The following is a 24,090-nucleotide window of genomic DNA, read 5'->3' as shown; positions in this document are numbered from 1 at the left end:
CAAAAAAGAAAAAACTCAGCGGTGATTAAATAGTACCAAAAGAAAGCTATAATTGTAAGGAAAAAATGATAAAAATTTTGTTTGGATACAGTGTAGCTTGAAAGAGTAATTGTCATTCAAAGTGTGAGAGTACTGAAAGCTGAAAATTGGTCTGGGCGGGAAGGTGTTTAAGTGCCCTGTATTGAAGTGGTTAATCGTTCATCACGGGACACAGAGCCATAGCAATCACTATGTGGGGTGTCCCATAGCAATGCCAACTGAGGGGAGGGAGACACAACAGAAATAGGGCAACATGAGACTAGAGGAGTTATACTGCTGCCTGCAAGACACTCGGCCCAAAAGGAGATATTCTCATGCCTCTGCACATCCACCTGATAGAATCTGGTAAATGTATGGATTGAAGACCAAGTTGCGGCCTTGCGGATTTGAGCCACGGAGGTTTTGATTTGAGAGGGTGGAATCTACTTCTTTAAACCAAAAGCTTGAACGATTACTTGTTGAATCCATTTAGAAATAGTAGATTTCGATACTGCCTGTCCTCTTTTAGGACCTTCAGGCAAACAAAACATCAGTTTTCCGAATCTTATCAGTCGCCTTTAAGTAGACTGACTGCTCTCACCACATCAAGAGAATGTAGTGATTTTTCTTCCATAGAACAGGGTTCTGGAAAAAATGAAGGTAGAATAATATCATGGTTTAGATAAAAATCTGATACTACCTTAGGTAAAAAGTTAGGATGAGGACGCAATACTACCTTATCCTTGTGAATAATAATAATATGGCTCTTAACAAAAAAAGAGCAGCCAACTCGTATACCCTTCTTGCAGAAGATATGGTTACCAGAAAGACTAGTTTCCTTGTCAAAAAAAGGACCAAGGGAATATGTCGTATCAAAAAAATCTTTTTTGTAATGTCGACAGAACTAAATTCAAGTCCCAAGGGTTCAGGGGTGCCCTAACCGGAGGATTAAGCCATGTTACTCCCTGAATACAGCTATAAACCAGAGAATGCGAAGCAAGTGGTCATTGAAGAAAATACTGCCCTTTGAAAGTACTCAAGGCCAGCTTTATTTCTAACCCCATCTGCATAAGGTCAAGAATTCTACCTATGACCTATTTCCTGGGGTGCCAACCCCTGGTTTCATACAAGCAGACATATGCTTTCCAGACTCCATAATATAAGATTATGGAGACAGGGTTCCTTGCATTAACCAACGTACTGAACCTGACCGCCCACGTTTCCTCAGAATGTGGGTCTCAATAGCCAAACTGTTACATTTAATGTTTAAAAGGTAAGATGGAATACTGGACCTTGCAAGAGAAGGTCTGGACATGGTGGTAGGGTCCAAGGGACCCCTACCGCCAACTTTATGAACTCTGCATACCAAGATCTTCTGAGCCACCAGAATGACCAACTTCCCTTTCTTCATGATCCTGCGAAGAAGTCCTGTATGCAGCCAGAAAAGGAGGGAATGCATACAAAACCTGTTCCGCATGCTAGTGGATCCTTTGTTCTTAGCACAAAAGTTGACGTAAATTGGGGTGAAGGAACCATTCTCGCAGGAACAACTGCTGGCGACTCAAATAGACCTTCTGCCAATTTCCTATTCCTGGAATAAAAAAAAACTGCCAATGGGTCATGTACAGTGTTTTCTGCCCAAGATAGGATATGATTCACCTCTCTCTGGACCGCAGAACTTCTTGTGCCCCCTTGGTAACTGATATAGGCTACTGCTGTGGCATTGTCGGATTGGATCCTGACAGGACAGCTTCACAAATTAAACGTCCAGGCCCTCAGGACCAAGCGCTCTGCCTGAATCTGTAGAATGTTAATGGGCAAGGTCATTTCTGATCTGGACCACTTCTCTTGGACAGTTGTCTTTCAGGACTACTCCCCCAACCTAAAAAAGGTTGGGGTATGTTGTTACCACTTCCCAGGTAACTGTAGGAAGGATTTTCCACTTTGCAGTTTTTTAGTTATTATCCATAAACTGAGGCTCCAGCGCACCTTTGGAGTCAGACACATTGGAAAATCTAGAGCTTGAACCCTCTTGTTCCATGCTGATAAGATACCGTTTTGCAGCAGTCTCGAATGAAACGGAGCATAAGGAACAGCCTCAAATTAAGCCACCATCTTTCCCTCATGCAAGCTGAATAGAAAGATTCATCTGTCATCAACCACTTTAATCAGTTCCTTTATAGCGTTGATCTTTGCCTGGGGCAAAAATACCCTTTTCTGGGTGATATCTGTGAACAGACCCCAAGTATTTTCATCTCCTTCCAGGTAGTTGAATGTGGCGACCATACTTTGGTCTAAGCGGCTACTCCGACTGGTCTATAAAGAGCAGATCGTCTAAGTAAACTTTAACCATTAAGCCTTGGGCCCTTAGTCTGGCTAAAGGAGGGCCAAAACCTTTGTAAACACTCAAGGTGCAGTAGCTAGACAAAGGAGAGCTACAAACTGAAGATTAAGATTTTCTACCTTAAAAAGTAAATATTTTTGGTGAGCAATATGCCCACGGAGGTATGCACCCTTGGAGACAACTGATTGGACTGACTCCATGCGAAAAAGAGCAGATATCCATTCAGGAACCGGATTAGATTCTTGAGATCCAGAATGGGTTTGACATCTCTTCACTTTTGCTGTGAAAAAAGGTTTGAATAAAACTACAACTCCAGCTCTTTCATGGGGACCAGCATGACCACTCTTTGCTAAAGGATGGTCTGAGAAAACGAGGAGACGGGAACTCTTTAAACCCCAGAGCGTACTCTAGAGCTGGCACCCTCTAAGTGCAGTAAGAAATTATTAAAATGTATTAAAATGGTTTAAAAAACACTCACATAGGATTAGTGGTGTAAAGGCACATCATAAATAAAATGTTTAATCCGTCCATAGGCACGACTCGTGGGGCTGTAGCTGTAGTACGGGGGTTCACAGCATTTTCCTTTTAGCCGATGGTCGGTGGCTTAATCCATTCCTGTGGATAAACTTCAGGATGGTCGGAGAGCTGCTGGTCACTGTAGTGCCCTGGGTAGTGTCTTCAGAGAATCTGTCATCAAGCGACGGGCTGAGGTAGGCGGCGCTTCGGAGCATGCATGCTCCTTCATCAGGCTTTGGTAATTGCTTTGACAGTGGCCATGTTGGTAGAGGGGCCTCTACCAACATGGCCACTGTCAAAGCAATTACCAAAGCCTGATGAAGGAGCATGCATGCTCTGAAGCGCCACCTACCTCAGCCCGTCGCTTGATGACACAGACTCTCTGAAGACACTACCCAGGGTACTACAGTGACCAGCAGCTCTCTGACCATCCTGAAGTTTATCTACAGGAATGGACTAAGCCACTGACCATCAGCTAAAAGGAAAATGCTGTGAACCCCGTACTACAGCCCCAAGAGTCGTGCCTATGGACGGATGAAACATTTTATTTATGACGTGCCTTTACACCACTAATCTTATGTGAGTGTTTTTAAACCATTTTAATAAATTTTAATCATTTCTTACTGCACTTAGAGGGCGCCGTCTCTCTCCTTATTTATTGTCTCCTAGAGCTACTTCTTGCTTTAAGACTGGCAGCCCACCTGAGTACAGTTTAACCACGGACCTTCCCCATGGACTACTTTGATAATCTTGATATCTCATGAACCCTCTATTGTTGATACTGGGGCGTGGACTTGCGTATAACCTACACAAATAAATGTACATATGCATGTTATAGATACAACTCATTTTTATATATACAAGACATATATATATATATTGTAGTTTTTTTTTTTTTCCTTCAAAATCCCAGGGAGCGCAATATTACCCTATCCTTTGCGTACTCTAGAGCTATTGAAGAAGCCATCCATGTCTCGACATTCTTTCTGCCAGATAATGGAGAACTGCAGAAGTCTCTCCCCCCACCCTGCCGAGCGAGCGGGGGCGCCCTCTCATAAGGAGGCTTTAGTATCTTGTTTGCAGGTTTCTTTTGTTCCTGAGGATTACCTTTTGAACTTGATGACGGAAGCCGTTGTGACTGCCTGGAGGCTGATACCCCTGGCACTGGAGAAGGAGCTGGTTTAAATGAAAAACATTTACTCCTTTTCTTAAAAGGCAAAGGGGTACCTTTCCATTAGAAATTCTTTGGATGAATTATCCAAGATAACCCAAAAAGCAGTTCACCGCCAAAAGGAAAACCAGCCAGGAGTTTTTTTTTTTTTTACGATGCTTCAGCTGACCAATTTTTCAACCATAGTATTCAATACATATGTACCAGCCCAACAAAAGGCGTGAGAGTTGAAGATAGGATCTCTCATAGCCTCTATTGACAACATAAAGCTACTAGAAACTTGCCAGAAACTGGGCCTTCTGTACAGGGATAACCTTGGGCACCTGTTGAAAACTGGTCCCTCAAGGATTTGACATATACCAATTACTGTCAGCACATCCTGAGACACTTTTTTTTCCTTTTTTTTTAACAGGAATTTCAACTATCTGTTGGATCCCTAAATATTTGAGCATTCTGCCAGACAAGTCAACCTTTTAATCAGAAGATATAGCAGCGTCAATTGCTGGTATCTTCCAGCTTTAGAAAGGGTGAAAAACTTTTAGGGGGGAAAAAAAATGCTTATCTGGGTGATCCCACTCAGAATACATGAACTTTCCCAACAATGAATGGACAGGAAAGGCACGCACAGCTTTGAGGAGGCTTTAGCAAACTCAAAACAAGAGGACAGAAGGTTGCATTAAATGTGGAGCGGACCAATTAAGTAAGAAATTGCACCCACAATGTGTAGCTGATCTTCTGCATATGACCCCTCAGAAGAGGAATCATCAGCCTGTTTCTCTGAAAGGTCCTCTGAAAGAAAACATCTTCTCTCGCCCCCAGATCCTCAGATTGAGGATCCTAGGGTTATGGAATGGAATCTGTTGCATTTTATCCCAATCTGGGATGCGATTAAAGTCGCTAACCTTTTTCCCAACCTATCATGGCTGAGAAAAAAAACCTTTTTAAAAACATAGACGGGGCTGCAGTGTTGTAAACAGTTGCAAACATTCCGTTGCCCCTGAAGGCTCACTCTGACCAGCCATCCCCCCCCCCCCCCCCAGGGGAGGATGTAATTGTAGAGATACATTTTTAGGCTTTCAGAGCTCGCGGGAGATCCCTTTAGCCCTCTTTTAGGGTGTTTCTAGCCCCCCTTCCGACCATAGCCCGATGCATAAAAGCAGAGGTACTACCAGAAGGATCGCATCCACTGCTTGAGCAATACTGCCGCAGCTATTAACGCTCAGCCTGATGTGAATAGTAAAATGTTCCAAAATAGGAATGCCTGTAAATAGGAATGTCTGTCACCAAACCTCTTTCATGCCCCTCTTTGCTCTTGTGTCCCCGCGACAACATGCAGCCGGTATAAATGGTGTTTTAAAAACATACTCCCGCGCTGGATGCCAAACCCGTCCCCCTTCTTGCATCGCGCCCCCCTCCTCTCTTTTTCAAAAGTGCGGGCCTCCGGGTCTTGGGTGTGAGGGAGGGATGCGAGGAGGAACCCGAGAGCCGCTGACGTGCAGGGGTGGTGGAAGAAAACGGCGTTGCTGATCGGTTTAGCTCTCTCCTTCTCCTATGAAGAGGGGGAGAGCTTAGTTCAGGTGGGGAATGTTTAGTGGAAGAACCCCCCCCCCCCCCCCAAACTCACCGGAGGTCTGAGTTGCTCGCCGGAGGAAAAGAGCCTTCTGCTCCATGACAGCATGATCTCTGAGGAAAGCATTAAAAGGTACGTGCTCCATACGGCCCCCAGTGGTGACACTTAGGCATGACAACATTTACTTTTTTTTTTTTTTTTTTAAAGGAGACATTTCATAAGAAAAATTAAAAAAATTTCTTAGAAAAACTCCACTTAACTCTCCCACAACAGGGTTTTCTGTGGTAAAACCAACAGACCCAATCTTCACCCTTCACGGTGGATTCCGTTAAACCTTCATGAACTGGGGACCCTCGGGGAACCCACACTTCTGGACCTGTAATAGCACCCCCAGTAAAAGTTTATGGCTTAAAATACCAAAGTACTAGATCCTGGGGTCCAGCTCTCTAAAAAGAGAAGAGTTACAGGTAAAACCTTGTTTCTTCCGCAACGAGGCCCTGGTACCGTTCAATTCTGCCTAAAAGACACTTTAAATAGATCCTGCTGCATAGCTAGCCCCAGCAAGGATTGCTCCAGTGGAGCTCAGCATAGCACATCTTCACTCGTGACCAACAGCTGATGCCATGTACACACGACTGTACTTTGAGAGACTGAATTTCGTCTGACTTTGACGGACTTCCGTCGAAATCGGACTTGTCTACACACAATCACACCAAAATCTGACGGATTCGACCGTGATGACGTTTGACCGGATAAGAATAAGGAAGTTCATAGCCAGTAGCCAATAGCTGCCCTAGCATTGTTTTTTTTTGTCCGTCGGACTAGCATACAGACAAACTGATTTTTCGAGCGGACTTGAGTCCGTCGGAAAGATTTGAAACATGCTCTAAATCTAAAGTCCATCTAATTTTTGGACAGCAAAGGTCCAATGAAGCCCACACATGGTCAAACTGTCAGACAGATTTATTCTGTCGGACCTTTGCTGTTGAAAAGTCCGGCCGTCTGTACATGGCATTAGACACTGGCGAAAAAAAACTGGGAGGTACTCCCGGTATGGGAGGGGTTATATAGAAAGGCAACTTCCTGTTTATGGTGTGCCAGAGTCCAGCACCTGAAGATGGCCTATAACCCACATAGTGATTACTATGGCTCAGCGTCCTGTGATGTACACTTAAAGAAAGAGCAATTTAAATTTTAGCATCATGTTTGCACGGATGTGAATACATTCCAAACATAGCCCAGTTTTTACAGTTACCGTCAGGAATAGAGAGTGACCCTGTCCACAATGCTGGACTATATAAAAGTCCAGGCTTCTCCAGTTAGTGGGCTTACCCCTGAATGGGACTTCAGGGACAGGGACCAAGGCCCTGGACCTGTGTACTACACTGTGGCTGACTCAATCTGTTGTGCCAAGATGACAGCACACGCACGATCCAGTACCCAAAGCAAACATTACAGGAGTTTTCTGGGCTTGTCCTCAAAATCTTTCCAGTGTTTTGTCATGTGAAGGTAAATGCCTATAACCCACAGCCTATTAATATGTTGCCTGTGTCCTGTACTCCTATTTGGACAATAGGTTTAAACCTAATGAATAAAAGCTGACCAATTTAACCACTTCAATACCGGGCACTTAAACACCTTCCTGCCCAGACCAATTTTGAGCTTTCAGCGCTGTCGCACTTTGAATGACAATTGCGCGGTCATGCTACACTGTATCCAAATGAAATTTTTATCATTTTTTCCCCATAAATAGAGCTTTCTTTTGGTGGTATTTGATCACCTCTGCGGTTTTTATTTTTTGCTAAACAAATAAAAAAATACCGAAAATTTTGAAAAAAAAAAAATGTTTTTTTTTTTTTTGTTTGTTTCAAAACTTTGCAAATAAGTAAGTTTTCTCCTTCACTGATGGGCACTGATGGGGTTACACTGATGGGCAATGATAAGGCGGCACTGAAGGGCACCGATGAGGTGGCACTGATGGACACCGATATGTGGCACTGATAGGCGGCACTGATGGGTGGCACTGATGGGCGACACGGATGGGCACTGAGGTGGCACAAATTGGCACGGATTGGCATGGATAGGTGGCACAGGTGGGCATGGGTTAGGCGGCACAGGTGGGCATGGGTAGGCGGCACAGGTGGGCATGGGTAGGCACTGATAGGCGGCATAGATGGGAACTGATAGGCGGCATTGTATTATAATATATTGTACTAATGGATGCCAATCAGTGCCAATCAATAATGCATGCCAATCAGTGATGCCCATTGTGGGCACTGATTGGCATCCATTATGGGCACTGATTGGCATCCATTGTGGCCCTGACTGGAATCCCTGGTGGTCTAGGGTGGCATACCTTGTCCTTGGCATCCCTGGTGGTCTGGTGGCGTCCCTGGTGGTCCAGTGTGGGCATCCTCGGGGGGGGGGGGCTGTGCTGATAATCGATCAGCACAGACCCCCCCCTGTCAGAGGAGCAGCCGATCGGCTCTCCTCTACTCGTGTCTGACAGACGCGAGTGAGGAAAAGCCGATGACCGGCTTTTCCTATTTACACTGTGATCAGCCGTGATTGGACACGGCTGATCACGTGGTAAAGAGTCTCCGTCGGAGACTCTTTACCGAGATCGTAGTTGCCGGGTGTCAGACTGACACCCCGCAACAACGATCGCCGCGATGCGCGCCCCCGGGGGTGCGCAGCGGCTCATAATCCTGATCACGTCATATAACGTCCGGTCAGGATTATGAAACCACTTTGCTGCCGTCTATTTGCTATAGGGCGGGCGGCAAGTGGTTAATCACTCCCTCTCAGTTGTAATATACAGTTGTGTGAAAAAGTATTTGCCTCCTTCCTGATTTTTTATTTTTTTTGCATATGTCTCACACATACATGATTCAGATCATTAAACACATTTTAATACATGACACCAAGATAACCCGAGTAAATCCAAGATGCAGTTTTTAAATTATTTCATTTATTAAGGGGAAAAAAGCTGGTCAAACCTGCCTGGCCCTATGTGAAAAAGTAATTGCCCCCTCCCATGCTCAATCATGAATGAACTGTGATTAACCAAAATTGTTTGGAAAGTGGAGTTAGATTTCACGTGCTACACCCAGGCCTGATTACTGCCAGACTTGTTGAATCATAAAATCACATAAATAGAAGCTGTCTGACAAAGTGAAGCACGCCAACAGATCACAAAAAGCCACGCATCATGCCGCAGTCTAAGAAAAATTCAAGAACAGATTCAAAACAAAAGTAATGTACATGTATCGGTCTAGGAAGGGTTTAAAAGCCATTTCTAAGGCTTTGGAACTCCAGTGAACCATGAGGAGAGCTATTATCCACAAATAGGGATAACTTCGAACAGTGGTAAACCTTTCCAGGAGTGGTCAGCCTACAAAAATGACTCCAGGAGCATGAGGATTCATCCAGGAGATCATAAAAGAACCAAGAACAACATCTAAAGAACTGCAAGCCTCACTTGTAACAGGTGAGATCAGTGTTCATGATTCAACAATAAGAAAGACTGGGCAAAAATGGCATCCATAGGAGAGTTCCAAAGCCACTGCTGACCAAAAACACAAAGGCTCATCTCACATTTACCAAAAAACATCTTTTAGGCAAATATTCTGTGGACTGATGAGACAAAAATGTTACTTTGTAAAAGGTGGGCACCCCGTTACATCTGGCATAAAATGAATACAGCATTTCATATCAAGAACATGATACCAACAGTCAGATATGGTGGTTGTAGCATGATGGTCTGGGGTTGCTTTGCAGCTTTAGGACCTGGATGACTTACGATGATTGATGGAACCATGAATTCTGAGCTCTACCAGAAAATCCTCAAGGAGAATGTTAGTTCCTGACCTCAAGTGCACTTGTGTTTTTGGATCCTTGTCCTGCAGCATAACCTAACAGCAAGTCCACTTCCAAATGGTTCAAACAAGGCAAAATTTAGGTCTTTGAGTGGCCTAGTCAAAGCTCGGACTCAAATCCATTTGAGATGCTGTTATTGCAAACGCTTGATTGCAGCTGTTGCCACCAAGGGTGGTACAACCAGTTATTAGGTTTAGGGGGCAATTACTTATTCACATAAAGCCAGGCAGGTTTGGACAGCTTTTTTGCCTTAATAAATGAAACCATAATTTAAAAACGGCATTTTGTATTTACTCGGGTTATCTTTGTGTAATAAAATTTGTTTGATGATCTCATTTAAGTGTGACAAATCTGTAAAAAATAAATAAAAAATAAAAAAAAATCAGAAAGGGGGGAAAAAATTGGATAGTTCATTGCATAAAAAACAGCAAAGCTGTACAGTACCGCCCAGCAGGCAGTCCTACTGGCTATAACCCCTCACTCTGCTACCAGCAGCTCAGTTGGTGAAAAAGCAGTACAAACATAAATAGGAGGGGTGGGTGCTGTGTCTGCCAATGAACTTCAGAGAAAAGGATTTTACAATGAGTACAAAAATCCTATTTTCTCTTTCGTTTATTGACGGGCACAGCACCTTTAATCTTGACCTTAGGGACTTCTCAAAGCAGTGTCAAAAACGAGGGGTGGGAACAGAAAGAAACTAAACTCCACCCCTTATGGCATAAGCTTGAACCACGATCTGTCTGATCCACCTAGAAATGCTGGCCGACGAGACCGCCAGGCCCTTCTTCGGACCAGTCACCTATACAAAGAGTCCGACCTCCGAAAAGGATCTGTAGCTGACATATACGCCCGCAGAGCCCGGACCACTTCCAAGAAATGGAAAGCAACCTCTGAGACGAGACGGCCGAGGACATAAGGACAGAAGCACAATGTCCTCATTTAGATGAAATGTCGAAACAACCTTTGGAAGAAATGAAGGCTGCAGGCGTAGCACCGCCTTATTCTTGTGAAGGACCAGAAACCCGCCTTGCAGGCATAATAGCCACTAAAAAGTCTACTTTCTGAAAGAGTGTCAATAAGGGAATCTCCCTAATGTTTTCAAACGGCTGTTTCTGAAGCACCGAGAGCACCAGATTCAAATCCTATTGAGGGCATCGGTGGTCGTAGTGGAGGGGCCACATGTCGATCCCCCTGAACAAACGTATTCACCAATAAGTGAGTCGCCAAAGGTCACTGAAAAAAAAAAAAAAAAAAAAAAAAAACACACAACCAAAGCCGATATCTGCCCTTTAATGGTGCTTAATGCAAGTTTCTGATCCACACCTCCCTGCAAAAAACAGCAGGATCCTGGAAATTTAATATGTACACGGACTCCACCCCATCGCCTCACACACGGAGGTGTAGTCCTTCCAAGTACGATGATCAATCTTCCGAGAAGAGGACTTCTGCGCCCTCAGCATAGTGGAGATTACCGAAGCAGACAGTCCTCAGTCACTTAGCACCTGGCTTTTGACAGCTGCGTCCAGCAACCCTGGGCCGACTGTATGCCCCAAACTCCCCCCCAGCTGGTCAGGCTGGCGTCTGTTGTGATCAACATACAATGAAGAGGAAGGAAAGACTTCCTGGACCGAAGGGCTGGTGACCTTAGCCACCAGAGAAGAGAATCCCTGACTAGCTCGCTCACCCGAATTTGACAATCCAGGGATGTCGGAGATTTGGCCCAGGATCTTACTGCAAGACTCGAGTGTGGAATTGAGCATACAGTGCCACCTCGAAAGTGGCTACCATGAGACCCATAACTCGCATGCAAAAGCGCAGCGACGACCACCAGCAGGACACCAACAAATGCACTGCCGATTGAAGAGTCTTCAGCTTTTCCGAAGGGAGAAAAAGTCCAAAATCAGTCACCTGGCACCCGACTTCTGGAGGTTCAACACCCAAATAAACTCCCGGAGAGTCTGTATGGTGATCTCCACATCCTCCCTTAATTCTGAGGCAGAAGCTGATATCAGGAGATCATTCAGGTTACCCATAATTGCGATCCCTCGTTATCTCAGCAACACCAGAATTGGGGCTAGCACTTTGGTGAAGACCCTTGGCGCTGTCGCTAGGCCAAAGGGAAGAGCTACAAATTGGTATTGCTCTTCCCCAACCACAAATTGTAGAAACCTAAGAGGCCTGATGCATATGGGGACATGCAAGTATGCATCATTGATGTCCACAGATGCCAAGAAATCCCCCTCATGGAGTGCAGCGACCATGGAATGAATCGATTCCATCCTGAACCTTTGCATTCACAAAGCAGTTGAGGGCCTGGAGAGCCAGGACTGGACGGACCCTTTCCTTCTTTGGGACTACAAACAGATTGGAGTAGAATCCCTGAAACCTTTCCGGCATTGGTACAGGTACTATCACCCCAAGCAGCAGCAGGTCCTGTACTACCCCAAACAGTGCCTCCCGACGAGCTGGAAGAAGATACAGGTTGGAGGGAAAAAAATTACGCTTCTGAGCGGAAAAGGAGGGCCCCTGCCTACGGGGTGGCTCCTTATCCTTTCTGGACTGTGGGAGCAAAGTACTCTTTCCCCCAGTAACATTCTTAATAATGTCATCCAGAGAGGCTCCAAATAGCCTCACCCTGGAAAGGCAAATCCACTGGCGCTTTCAGTCAAATCAGGCGACGCAGCACTACTGCTGATACCGACACTCTAGAAAGCAAAGGGGCCGTATCCAGGGCTGCATCACAGCCATACTTAAGGCCCTGGAACAACTGGTCTGCCAGTTCCACGCAGACCGGGGAAACCTGTTCCTTCCCCAACTCGCGGTGCAACAACTTAGCCCATTCAGTAAGTCTGACACCAGGGCCGTGGCTAACACTGGCCGCAATGCTGACCCCACCACTGTAAACATGGACCGATCAACCGCCCTGGCTCTTCTGTCAGCAGAGTCCTTGAAAGAGGGGGGCCCTTCCACCGGAATATTACCTTATTTAACCTGGATACCGGGGGGGGGGGGGGGGGGGTCAACAACCAGAGGAGATAACCATTTTTTCAGAAAACTCTCCTCAAAGGGGTAATGCAAGGACTGAAAAAGCACGCTGTGGGCTTCCCCACTCCTTGTAGATAAACTTATCAAAATAAGTTAAAAACAGAAACACCTTAGCAGTGTGGGCCAGCTTGTGAGACCCAAAAGGCACCAATACCTCTGCAAACTGTAGCTGCTGACGTTTAATAAAGGACACTTATCTGTCCAGGGCGCCCGCGAACCTCACTAAGGGAAACAGGCAGTGGAGCCTTGTGACTTCACTGCTCGTTTCCTACTGCTCATGCGCAAGTCGCACTGCGCTTTGTGAATGGGGCGCTCTGTGTTCTGGGACACACACACACACACACACACACACACACATTTCCCAGAACACAGCGCTCCCTATTCCCCAAAAGACAACGCGAGGAGGAGAGAGGGTCACCGTGGAGAAGGAAGAGGCAGATTAGGAAGACTGCCTAGCAACAGGGGCTTCTGGTAAGTAAAAAAAAAATTTTGGACAAATGTTTTATTTAAGAATATTAATACTTTTTTTAATTTTTTTTAGGGAGGCCCTCCACTTTAAGAAACATAACAGAATAAAAACACTTTCTTGGACTTACCAACAAGGTAGGCAGGTATTCTGGCGAAGTCATTACATTTCCACTTAGATCAAACTGGTTGATTTGACGGAAGGCAATAATATTAACTTCATCTATATCAGTATTGCCAACCTAGGAAAACAAATTGAATAGAGCATCATTTGCACTGTTCCATTGTACAACTGTCGGTTTAACCAAATTCCTAACCTTTATCATGTTAATTTTAATATGAACCCCTAATCATGGTACACATTATAGCAGTATATAAACAGAGGATGTGGGCAAGATCACTTAATGCACCGAAGCATGCTCAATAACTAGATTTTTTTACTTTTTCTATCAAAATAAAGGAAATCAAAATAAAGGAAAGCAACACATGAAAGGCTGAAATAGAATATATATATATAAAAAAAAAATAAAAAAAAAAAAAAAAACTATCAGAGGATTCGCACATCACTATAATTACACCGAGAACAGTAGTGAATATATATAACAAAACACACATATAAAACAAACATACATACAGATATACACTAACACACCATGTTAAACTATTGTAGTAAGGCATTGCCTGTATAGCTGCTATTGGGCTTAATTCACAAATAGCTTGGGGAAAAAAAAAAAGAAAAAAAAAAAGAAAAAAAAAAAGAAAAAAAAAAAAAAAAAAAAAAAAAAAAAGATCAAGGCTACCTAATTAGATAACAAAAACATTATAATACATCCCTTTCACCTTTCAGAAGTGCTCATTATCAAAACAGATATTTTTATTACATGAATGGAAATTTCTGTTAAATCAACCACCAGTCTTTTCCCAACCATACAGAAGGAAGCTGCTGTGTGGCTGCTTTACTCTTCCTCACAAAGTGTTCCAGACCAGACTGTTTTATTCCACTGCAGTCTACTTGTGCATTGTGGCCCATTTTTGTTACTGACAAAGCTGGTATAGATCACAAAATCTCACACATGTACTTCAAAAGGCTCAACTGAAAAGTAACAAAAAATAACTGGGCAACCGATATATAGCACAGTGTTAAAAAAATAAGTCATCTCCAGCAAAAACTGAATTTCAAAACAACCAATATATCTAGTGATAAAGGCATAAGCAGCTGTGTTAGTTCCCCTAACATCCTCTTTCTGTGCCTTTTTTAGTCAGCAAGTCTGCTCAGGAAAAATAGGACCAATAGTCATGTGATCCAGAGATAAAAGGCAGGGGAAGTTGAAAGAAAATCTTTTTATATAATCTTTTTCCTGTTAAAGTTGATTTCACTCATTCCCACCTCCTGTGGTATCTATGGTATCCTGTAACTATTGTCTAGCGATTCTGCCCACTACAATACATAGGGGGTTATTTACTTAAGGCAAATCCACTTTGCACTACAAGTGCACTTGGAAGTGCAGTCACTGTAGATCTGAGAGGGGCATGCAAGGAAAATAAACAGCATTTTAGCTTGCACATGATTGGATTATAAAATCAGCAGAGCTTCCCCTCATTTCTGATCTAGCCTCAGATTTACAGTGACTGCACTTCCAGTGCACTTGTAGTGCAAAGTGGATCTTCCTTTTCGTAAATAACCCCCAAAGTGATGCTCAGGATGTGGAAGGAGAGCACTTCAACAGGCTGCGATTTAACTTTGAATGCCTTTCTCTGTATCAACTGATCATTTTGACATGCACTGCTTTTTATCGTCATAGTTGTTAGAAAATAGAAATATAGGACACTATGCAACGTTACAGTGTTATATTTATAGAAACATATTAAACTGGAGTTATCATTACTGCAAAATATATATTAGAAAGCTCCAAGGAGAAGTCAAAAAAGTCAAATGTAAATCATTCAATAACTCACCTCAATGGCTCTATAGGGTGGTAATGCACGCTCAATATGATCATTTCCCTCTCCCTTCAGCTGCACATGGTATACACATTCAGGCTGAAAAAAAAAAAAAAGTAAAAGAACTAATTTATTGTATAATATAAAAAAAAAAATCTATTTTTGTACTCACTGTAAAGCCCTTTGTTTGGGAGTTAAGGAACACAACTTGACAGCAAGAAACCTAAGGTTATATACTGTGATCTACAGGAGAAATTGAAACTAGGTTTGTAGAAAACTGAAGACCCGACCCCTTGTGCCTATAACCCTCACACCTGCTCAAATGTAGCCAGCAGTCCAAAAAGAAACCAAATGCATATAAGAGGATGGTATTTTCTCTATTGTCCATTAAGTAAGAAACCTAGAAAGTCAAAATACAGCCCAAACAGAGGGGTGGGCACAACAAAAAAAAGCAAATGCGTTAGTCACTTGTAGGACCTTTCAACTGGAATTTGCATCTGCAGAAGATAAATCTACTTAGAAAAAAAAAAAGGCCTGGTGACTTAAAGAAAAAAAAAAAGTGGCATAGTGGAAAGGGCTTTAACTGGAAAAGGGAGCACTTTATTTCAGAACTTAAGAGGCCTGAACCTGTTGAATCCACCTGGGATGACAAAAAAAGGATCTAGTCTGTCTAAAAGTCTTCCTGCCCAAGTGATGGTAACAAGAAAACAGCTTACGGGATAGCTGTGTCAAGGATATGTCTCATTGACAGTGCCTTGAAAAAGCATTCCTACAACTTGAAATTTTCTACATTTTGGCATAATACAACCAAACATGTAAATGTATTTTATTGGGATTTTTAAAGTGTAAGGAAAATGATAAATGACTGTTAACATTTTTTACAAATAAAGATCCAAAAAGTGTGGCATGCACTTATATTCACCCCCCCCCCCCAGTTAATACTATGTAGAAACACCTTTCACTGCAATTTTACAGCTGCAAGTCTTTTTGGGTATGTTTCTACCAGCTTTGCACATCTAGAGTGAAATGTTTGCCCATTCTTCTTTGCAAAATAGATCAAGCTCTGTCAGATTGTATGGAGAGTGTCCCTGGACAGCAATTTTCAAGTCTTGCTACAGATTCTCAATTGGATTTGGGTCTGGACTTGAATACATGAATATGCTTTGATCTAAACCATTCCATTGTAGCTCTGGCTGTATGTTTAGGGTTGTTGTCCTGCTGGAAGGTGAACCTCCTCTCCAGTCTCAAGCCTTTTGCAGATCAACAGGATTGTGTATTTGGCTCCATCCATCTGTCCATCAACTCTGATCAGCTTCCCAGTCCCTGCTGAGGAAATGTATCCCCACAACTTTATGCTGCCATTACATTTCACGGTGGGGATGGTGTGTTCAGGAGGGTGTGCAGCATTAGTTTCCGCCACAGCGTTTTGCTTTTAGCAGAGGATGCTGGAACTGTGACCTCATAATGGGCGGGGACATCACCCGGTGACCCCGCCCATTGTCCCTGTCATTATGGCCAGAGACAGCATCGAGTCAACATCTGAAGGAAGAACAGAAGAGAAGGTGGCGAAGACAGCGGCGACAGAAGACTGGGCCACCGCCAGTAAAAGAGCTGGAAGAAGGAGTGGAGGCCCGGCTAGAAACCAAGAGGGTGACAAGACCCCCGAAGTCGGAAGAAGACCCCCAGGCGGAGACGAAGAAGAAAGCCGGGCTCCCCCGCTAGTAAAAGAGCTAGCAGAAGATAGCAGAGGAGTCCGGTGAGAAGACCCCCCCCTCCCCCCCCCCCAAGACTGAAGAAGACCCCCGGAGCTGTGCAATAAATTATTTTAAATCCTTGTGTTGTGTTTATTTGTGAATGGGTAGGGATACATTGACTTCCTTCGCTAGTCCCGGCTACCTGGACCCGCATTCAAAATGAACGGACTTTCCTCCGTGTGCAGGAAAGTCCATTCATTTCAAAAGTCCGACAATTTTTGAGTCAAAACTACTCTTAGTCCACCAGACTTTTGGGGGGAAAAAACAAGTCCGCCGGATAGTTTGATCGTGTGTACGCGGCATTCGTGTACATGAATGTGTGCCTTTTGCTTTTTGAAGGACTGAATCAAATTATATAAAGCAGTGTTTACATACATTGATTTTTACTTTTGCCATGCAATAATTTTATGCTTCTATGCAAGCCAATGAAATTCAATGTGAATACGCATCACAATGCAAAACATTTTTTACAAAACACTGCATTTGACTTGGTTTTATGTTGATACTCATGTACTGTAACCCTCAATATGTTTGTCACGTAAAACGTCCTACTTACCCTTAAACCACGGAGTCTGAATTTCCCATCCTCATCTGTGATGGTATCTTCGCCATAAATTGCACAGTCTTTCTGTCCCACAGCTTCCACTGATACTCCTTGCTCAGGCTCACCATTTAGGGAGGACACTGTTCCATAACAACTGAAAGGACACGACAGCTTGCCATTACAAACTTGACCACAAAACTGTGTAATAAGGTTCAGCTCTCTTAGCAAAATATATAAAAACACAGATGCTTACACAAGTCTTTCCATCATCAGCTCATGCTCAAAAAGGGTTTGTTTGCACTTTAGTCCGTGCCATCATATGCCTGGGTGTAGGGAGCTGTGTTGTGGGGAATGAAATGCAGGGAAGACGATAGGTCTCACTGACATGCAGACATTTGCTGCTCATGCATCATGTCTTGTACACTATTTAACAGTCACTGCAATGCTCCTACAATCGAAGGGTGGGTCCTTGATTTTAAATAAACTCCAATTACTGATATTTAAAGCTTAAAGCGGGGTTCCACCCTAAAGTGGAACTTCCGCTCATCAGAAACCCTCCCCCCCTCCGGTGTCACAATTGGCACCTTTTGGGGGGAGGGGGGTGCAGATACCTGTCAAAGACAGGTATTTATAACCACTTCCAGGCATAGACTCCCACGGGAGTCTATGCCTCTTCCTGTCCCTGCGCGCTGTCTGCTGGGACACACGGGTCCCAGAGACAGCGCGGACAATTCCTACTGCGCGACTCACGCATGCGCAGTAGGGAACCGGGAAGTGAAGCCGCAACGCTTCACTTCCTGGTTTCCTCACCTAGAATGGTGGTGGCAGCAGCCAAGAGCTGAGCGATCGATCGGCCTCGGCTGCCGACATCGCTGGATCCTGGGACAGGTGAGTGTCCATTTATTAAAAGTCAGCAGCTGCAGTATTTGTAGCTGCTGGCTTTTAATATTTTTTTTTTCACAGTGAAATCCCTCTTTAAGTTGCATTTGTTTTTGATAGTGAAGCATCAATGATTTTCATCTATGCATCACTGGTCCCTGAGTATGCAGCCAGTGAAATCTTAAACGCCTTACCTGTCTACACCTTAAAAGGGAAACTACATACTGTAAAACATGTTTAGATTACATGAAGCATTCCTCTCCACTCTGAAGCCAGACCTTCCTCCTGCCACCTGAACACCAGGAACCAATGGATTTTTCCACAATCCAACACACAAAAACACACACACACACACACACACACACGACTTCACTACAATCCAAGTTTTATTCTACAGAACAATTGTGGTAGTTCTGTGGGATAAACATGGAATATAGTGACACTATCATTGTGCAACGGTCTCATTTCTTTACTATAGAACACTGTTGAAAATAGGGGGGCTTTATACAAAGCAGAAGGTAACTTTAGCAGTATCATGACAATTACCATTAATTAAATGAATCCTGATTAGAAACTATAGAGCAGAACTCTATGTCAGCTTCTAGGCTGTAGACAAGAAAGCGATTTCAACAGTCTAACTGCAGGGAATCCCATTCCCACCAAAGTAACATAACACAATAATATGCTGGCCTTTGTGGTGACCGGGAGTTTTTGCTCTGCGATGTTGTGGCGATCCTCGATGCTAATCTGCTGGTGTGTGGGTGCAGACGTGAGTTGGATGCATAGCTCTCATTAATTATAAAATTATACTTCTCTTCCTTTTATATTTCTTATTCAATCTTTTTTATCTTTTGTTCATTTTTTATTTTATTTTTTTAGATTTACTCCATGATTTTGCTCCTGATGAGCGGTTGTCGTGCCGCAAAAGGCGTCGAGCCTTTATCGTTTTTTAATTTCTACATTAATCATGAAATAATAAGACATCATTTGATTTTATGTGTATTCAATATATTTTACTATCACTCTGTGTACTTTATGCATTAATTGTCATTGCTGCTTTTTTCAAATGTTAAGATCTATCGGATTGTGATACATTTTTATACATTGTATGTCTATTTAAGATCCACCTTATAGAGGCTTGATGCCCAAAATGTTTTATGGTGGATTATGGATTATGAAATATGAATAAATGTCATTTTCTAGTCGCTTGACCAACTTTTTTACTTGCTGTGTGCTTCATCTAAAGTCCCACCTTCTTCCCTTTTTCCCCCCTCCCCCCATTTTTAATATCTTTGATGCTCGCTTCATTTAAAGTCCCAAAATTGTGCTCTGCTTATTACAATAATATAATACGAGTATCAAAAACCAACAATTCTAAGGAAGAGTTTGCTGTTGACCCCAAGTCCCTCCTACATACAGTGTCATACATCATCAAAACCATAACAGAAAAAAAATAAATAAAATGACCCCGGTGCCTTATCCTGGACTTTAGAGTTAAATATCCTGATATGGTTCTGCCAACTCTTTCTTTATTGAACAATAACTGAGCCCTATAGTCTTTAAAATGTACTAACAGGAACACACAAGACCATCTTATTTGGCAGATTACATTGTTTTAGTCACACTTTCGGAAATCCATTGCAGAGATATAAGTGACGCAGTCAAAACATAGCTACATACAGTAGGTCCAGTTAATCATTGTGTAAACTATTATTGTCCCCTGTACAATCTGGGGGACCAATTATTTGATGCTGAAGAGTCCTACAAAATACGTTCACCTTTACAAAATAAATAATAAAACGCACTTTTTTTTGCAGTGGACCTGTAAAGCATTGCACCTCATTGCATGATCAGCAGATTGTGGGTGTAGTGGCCAGATAGAGACTGTAGGTGTCTGTCTGGTCATACCTCTAATACGGCCAGGCAGTTACACTGTAACAGGAAGACAATCGACTACCACAGTACTCAACAGCGCTGTGGTAGTTCATTGAGAACTAGAATCAGACAGCCCCAAAGGCCATCAGGACCTTGCAGTTCTCCCATTCACATCTGTGAATGGATGACGCAGCCAGGCGGGAGGAGCCCAGCATGCAGATTGCGACAGCTAGCTGTCAGACCAGGCCTTTGGGGGGAGCAGAGGCTGGTGCATCTGTTCAGGGTTTAACATGTAATGAGTTACAAAAGGTAAACTCCTTTAACCACTTCAATAACAGGCACTTTTACCCCCATCCTGATGGTCACCAGTGCAATAAAGCAGTTATCATAACAGATGGAACAATAATCAGGGACACTGACTGGTGACAGTACGGAAAAAAAAAATAAAATAATAATTTCCATTACACTTTTACCATTTTATTTTATTTATTTTTATGCACTATGACCAGAGCTATATAATGTTACTAAAGTAACATTGTACAGACATGCCAAAAGGTTTGAGAAGGACATACATTTTCAGTCTGATGCTTCAGTGTTTTAAGATTTTTTGACAGATGTTACTATGGTATACGGCAATTACATGCATTTCATAAGTGTCAAAGGCTTTTATTGACAATTACAATACGTTTATGCAAAGAGTCAATATTTGCAGTGTTATCTTTTTGAAGACCTCTGCAATTCACCCTGGTATGCTGTCAAACAACTTATGGGCCACATCCTGACTGATTGCAGCCCATTCTTGCATAATCAATGCTTGGAGTTAGTCAGAATTTGTGTTTTTTTTGTTCACCCACCTCTTGGAGGACTGACCGCAAGTTCTCAATGCGATTAAGGTCTGGAGTGTTTCCTGGCCATGGACCCGAAATGTCAATGTTTTGTAAACCAAGCCACTTGTTTATCACTTTTTCCTTAGGGCAAGGTGCTCCATCATACTGGAAAAGGCATTGTTTGTCACCAAACCCACAGGTAATAAAGCCGAAGTCTATGGCACAGTGCAGCTAACCCTGCGGATCAGTTTGAATGCAGCCCAGTAAGCACTACAGAACAGATATGCCCTTATATACACTGGGGTTTTAGTAATACAATTACCGTTAACAACAATCTTCTATTCAGGTATAGCTGGCTGCTGTTGTCCCAGGCAGAGTGCATTCGGTACCACTCTACCTATGACAGGAGTTGGCCCTATATAGGAAGTATCAGCTTATGCAGCTCTGCAGCTGCTTGCTTCCTCTACCGCCGGCGCCATTCACAACAATGATGCTCTGGGATGGTGGGTTGGCAACCCAAGATCTGGGCTTTGCCAACCTGCCATCCCAGAGCTGAAGGTCACAGGCCACAACAGAGGGCTCTGCAGGCCACTGGTTGGGCACCTCTGCCCTAGAGGTTTCTGTGAATGTATTCGGGTGTCTATATTGTTAAAAAATAACTATTGTTTGTATTGCTACTTCAATACTAAGGTTTTAAAATTAAAATTTATGCTGCGACTATGGATCTGTAAGGTTACAGCCATTTAGCTCTGCTCAGCAATTGTTGCTGACGAAACACAAAGTAGGGGGAAAAAAGTTTTAGTTTTCAATGAATGTCTTTGCTATATTCCCTTTATTATCTCAATGTCACACCTAGTAATTATGCCCAATTACCTCGCTCCTCATTCTGCTTTCTAGCTTTTCTTTGACAATTTCTTTTTTCTATAAAAGAATACATGCCTCACTTCGGAGTCATAAGTAATAAAAATGGACTGCTAAAGAAGTTTGCCCTGAAGCACAACTAGTAGAATTTGAGTACAACTGACAGATTTAGCTTATAATAATTACTAGCACTTGGGTATGAATTCTTACACGGCTTTCAGCTACTGTATTTATCGGCATATAACACGCACCTTTTCCCTTAAAATAGGGGGGAAATTGTGTGCGTGTTATACGCCGATATAGGCTGCCACTGAGGGGAAGGAGGGGGATGAGCACTGCAGAAATAGAGCTGAATCTCCTGTGTGCGCGGCTCGGCTCGCAGTCCCGCCCCCTGGACATCTCCTAGCATTGATGTTCTGGCACTGGACCGGCGTCATGTCTATCATAGAATCTGGGCCAAGGGGTGGGACTGGGCGTGACTCCGAGTACACAGGAGATCTGGCTCTATTTCAGCAGTGCTCGTCCCCTCCTTCCCCTCGGCAAGGCTGCAGATGGACACTAATCAAGCTGCAGTGAGAAGCGATACTGCAGGTGGGCACTTGTTAGGCTGCAGATGGGCATAGATCAGGCTGCATTGAGGCTCTGCCCATTATTTTGCTTCAAAGTGGTTTATTTTTATTTTTTTTAGTTTTTTTTCTTGAAACTCTTAAATTGGGGCACATGTTATACGGCAATACGTTGCCTACAGTTCCTACAAAAATATTTCACCCAACTGAAAATATTTATATTTTATTAACATAGGGCACTGAACCACAATGAATTTAATATAAAAATCCTACACCCTGGGGCAATTTTCTCATTTTTCACACACATGACAAACCTAAATTTTTGGTTATAAAATTGCAACCCCCCAAAACTGTACATACATTTCTAAACGCGGAGGTCCTTTAGAATTATAAGGTGTTTTTATGTTGCAAAACATTTGCACACCCATTTGTCAAACCAATATTTCTAGAAAAAAAAAACACACTAAAATTAATGTTAGTGCATACAAATACAAATTTTATCCCCAATCTGTTAACAAAATAAAAGAGGAGATAGTGTAGAGTAAATAGATACTAAATAGGTCAAGCCTCAAAACAAAAAAAATGGGGAGAAATTACAGAACCCAAAAATATCAATAGGTTGTGCTTTACAGCTCATCGGTTTAGAACAGTGTTTTTCTCGACTCCAGTCCTCAAGGCGCCCCAACAGGTCATGTTTTCAGGATTTCCTTTCGATAAAACAGCTGTGGTAATTACAAAGGCAGTGAAACTGATCAAATCACCTGTGTAAAATAATGGAAAGCATGAAAACATGACCTGTTTGGGTGCTTTGAGGACGGGAGCTGAGGAACACTGGTTCAGAGTTAACCATAATAAGGGCCCTAGAATTATTTCTCTCACCCCAGTGGCAATAGCCAATAAATTTGGAAGGCTGTTTACGAACACATGCGCGCGTACTTCTGTATTCCTATGTGCGTGCCTGGAGTGACAGGGGTACTCTCCTGGTACAGGTGGGAAAGCCCTGGAATATGGGATAGCACCCGTAAGTCACATAAAAAGATTGAATGCATCTGCAGCCACCCAGATGACTTTATTGTAAAGCCTTGAGCCTGACGCACAAAACTGAAATAAGCTCAAGCTGCTACTAAAGCCAAGAGCTTGATTTAACCTCTCCAGACTCTGGAAGTACTAGACATGTCCAAATAGCTGAAAAGATTAACTTTAAAAGGGGGCGAATCATTTAAGACACTGTAAAAGGTGGTCATAGAGGGATTGAATTTTTTCCAGTTCAGCATGAAATGGCCGAATTTCAAATTGTCAAATGAACAAACTGGAAAAGTTTGGTCAATCGGTGGCTGAAGCAACTGATCAGAGTATTCTGACAGCACAGGCTGCACTGTCAGAAAACAGTGGAAAACTGTTCCAGTGAGAGGAATTCCTTGATTCATAACGTTTGTGTGGATGGAGAAATCTGTTTTTGGTTAGTTCAGCCCGTTGAATGAAAAAAATAAAATAAAATATTCATCTTTGGCCTACTTAAATAAAAGCGTCAATCTAAAAGCTTACCTGTAAGCTGTCCTATAGCCTGTGATTCTAATTTTTAAATGTTGTCCCTCTTGTGCTTCTATCATCTGGGAAGAAGGCTCGAAGCGAAACTCTTTCATCATTGGTTTAAAATAATATTGTCCAGGACTCTAAAAGAAATTTAACAGCGCATATCAGCCTATTACACGTAGCATACACAGAAATGTTGCCAGCAGAACCAGTAGGCCCAAAAAATAAATAAATAAAAAAGATAAAAATAATGAAACAATGTAGGTTACTAAAAACTGTACTCCAATCAAACTCACAAAATA

The 24,090-nt window shown here is 42.9% G+C and overlaps 1 protein-coding gene across 1 annotated transcript in view; it reads right to left on the bottom strand.

The window, feature by feature from the left end:
- Nucleotides 1–24,090, bottom strand: part of LOC143924556 (BOS complex subunit NOMO3-like) — a 210,978-nt gene that overhangs the window by 47,010 nt on the left and 139,878 nt on the right. The window contains exons 24-27 of the mRNA XM_077448933.1: nt 23,801–23,928; nt 17,260–17,401; nt 14,965–15,048; nt 13,140–13,250 (exon numbers count right to left, since the gene is read on the bottom strand). Coding sequence (XP_077305059.1) covers nt 13,140–13,250; nt 14,965–15,048; nt 17,260–17,401; nt 23,801–23,928 — 465 coding nt within the window. The remainder of the gene's footprint in view (nt 1–13,139; nt 13,251–14,964; nt 15,049–17,259; nt 17,402–23,800; nt 23,929–24,090) is intronic.

Source organism: Lithobates pipiens, unplaced genomic scaffold (genome assembly GCF_037356315.1).
Source record: "Lithobates pipiens isolate NorthernLeopardFrog02 unplaced genomic scaffold, aLitPip1_a1.2 Scaffold_22, whole genome shotgun sequence".
NCBI classification, from domain to species: Eukaryota; Metazoa; Chordata; class Amphibia; order Anura; family Ranidae; genus Lithobates; species Lithobates pipiens.
The sequence above is the reverse complement of the archived record's forward strand: the minus strand, read 5'-3'. Positions and strand labels throughout refer to the sequence as shown.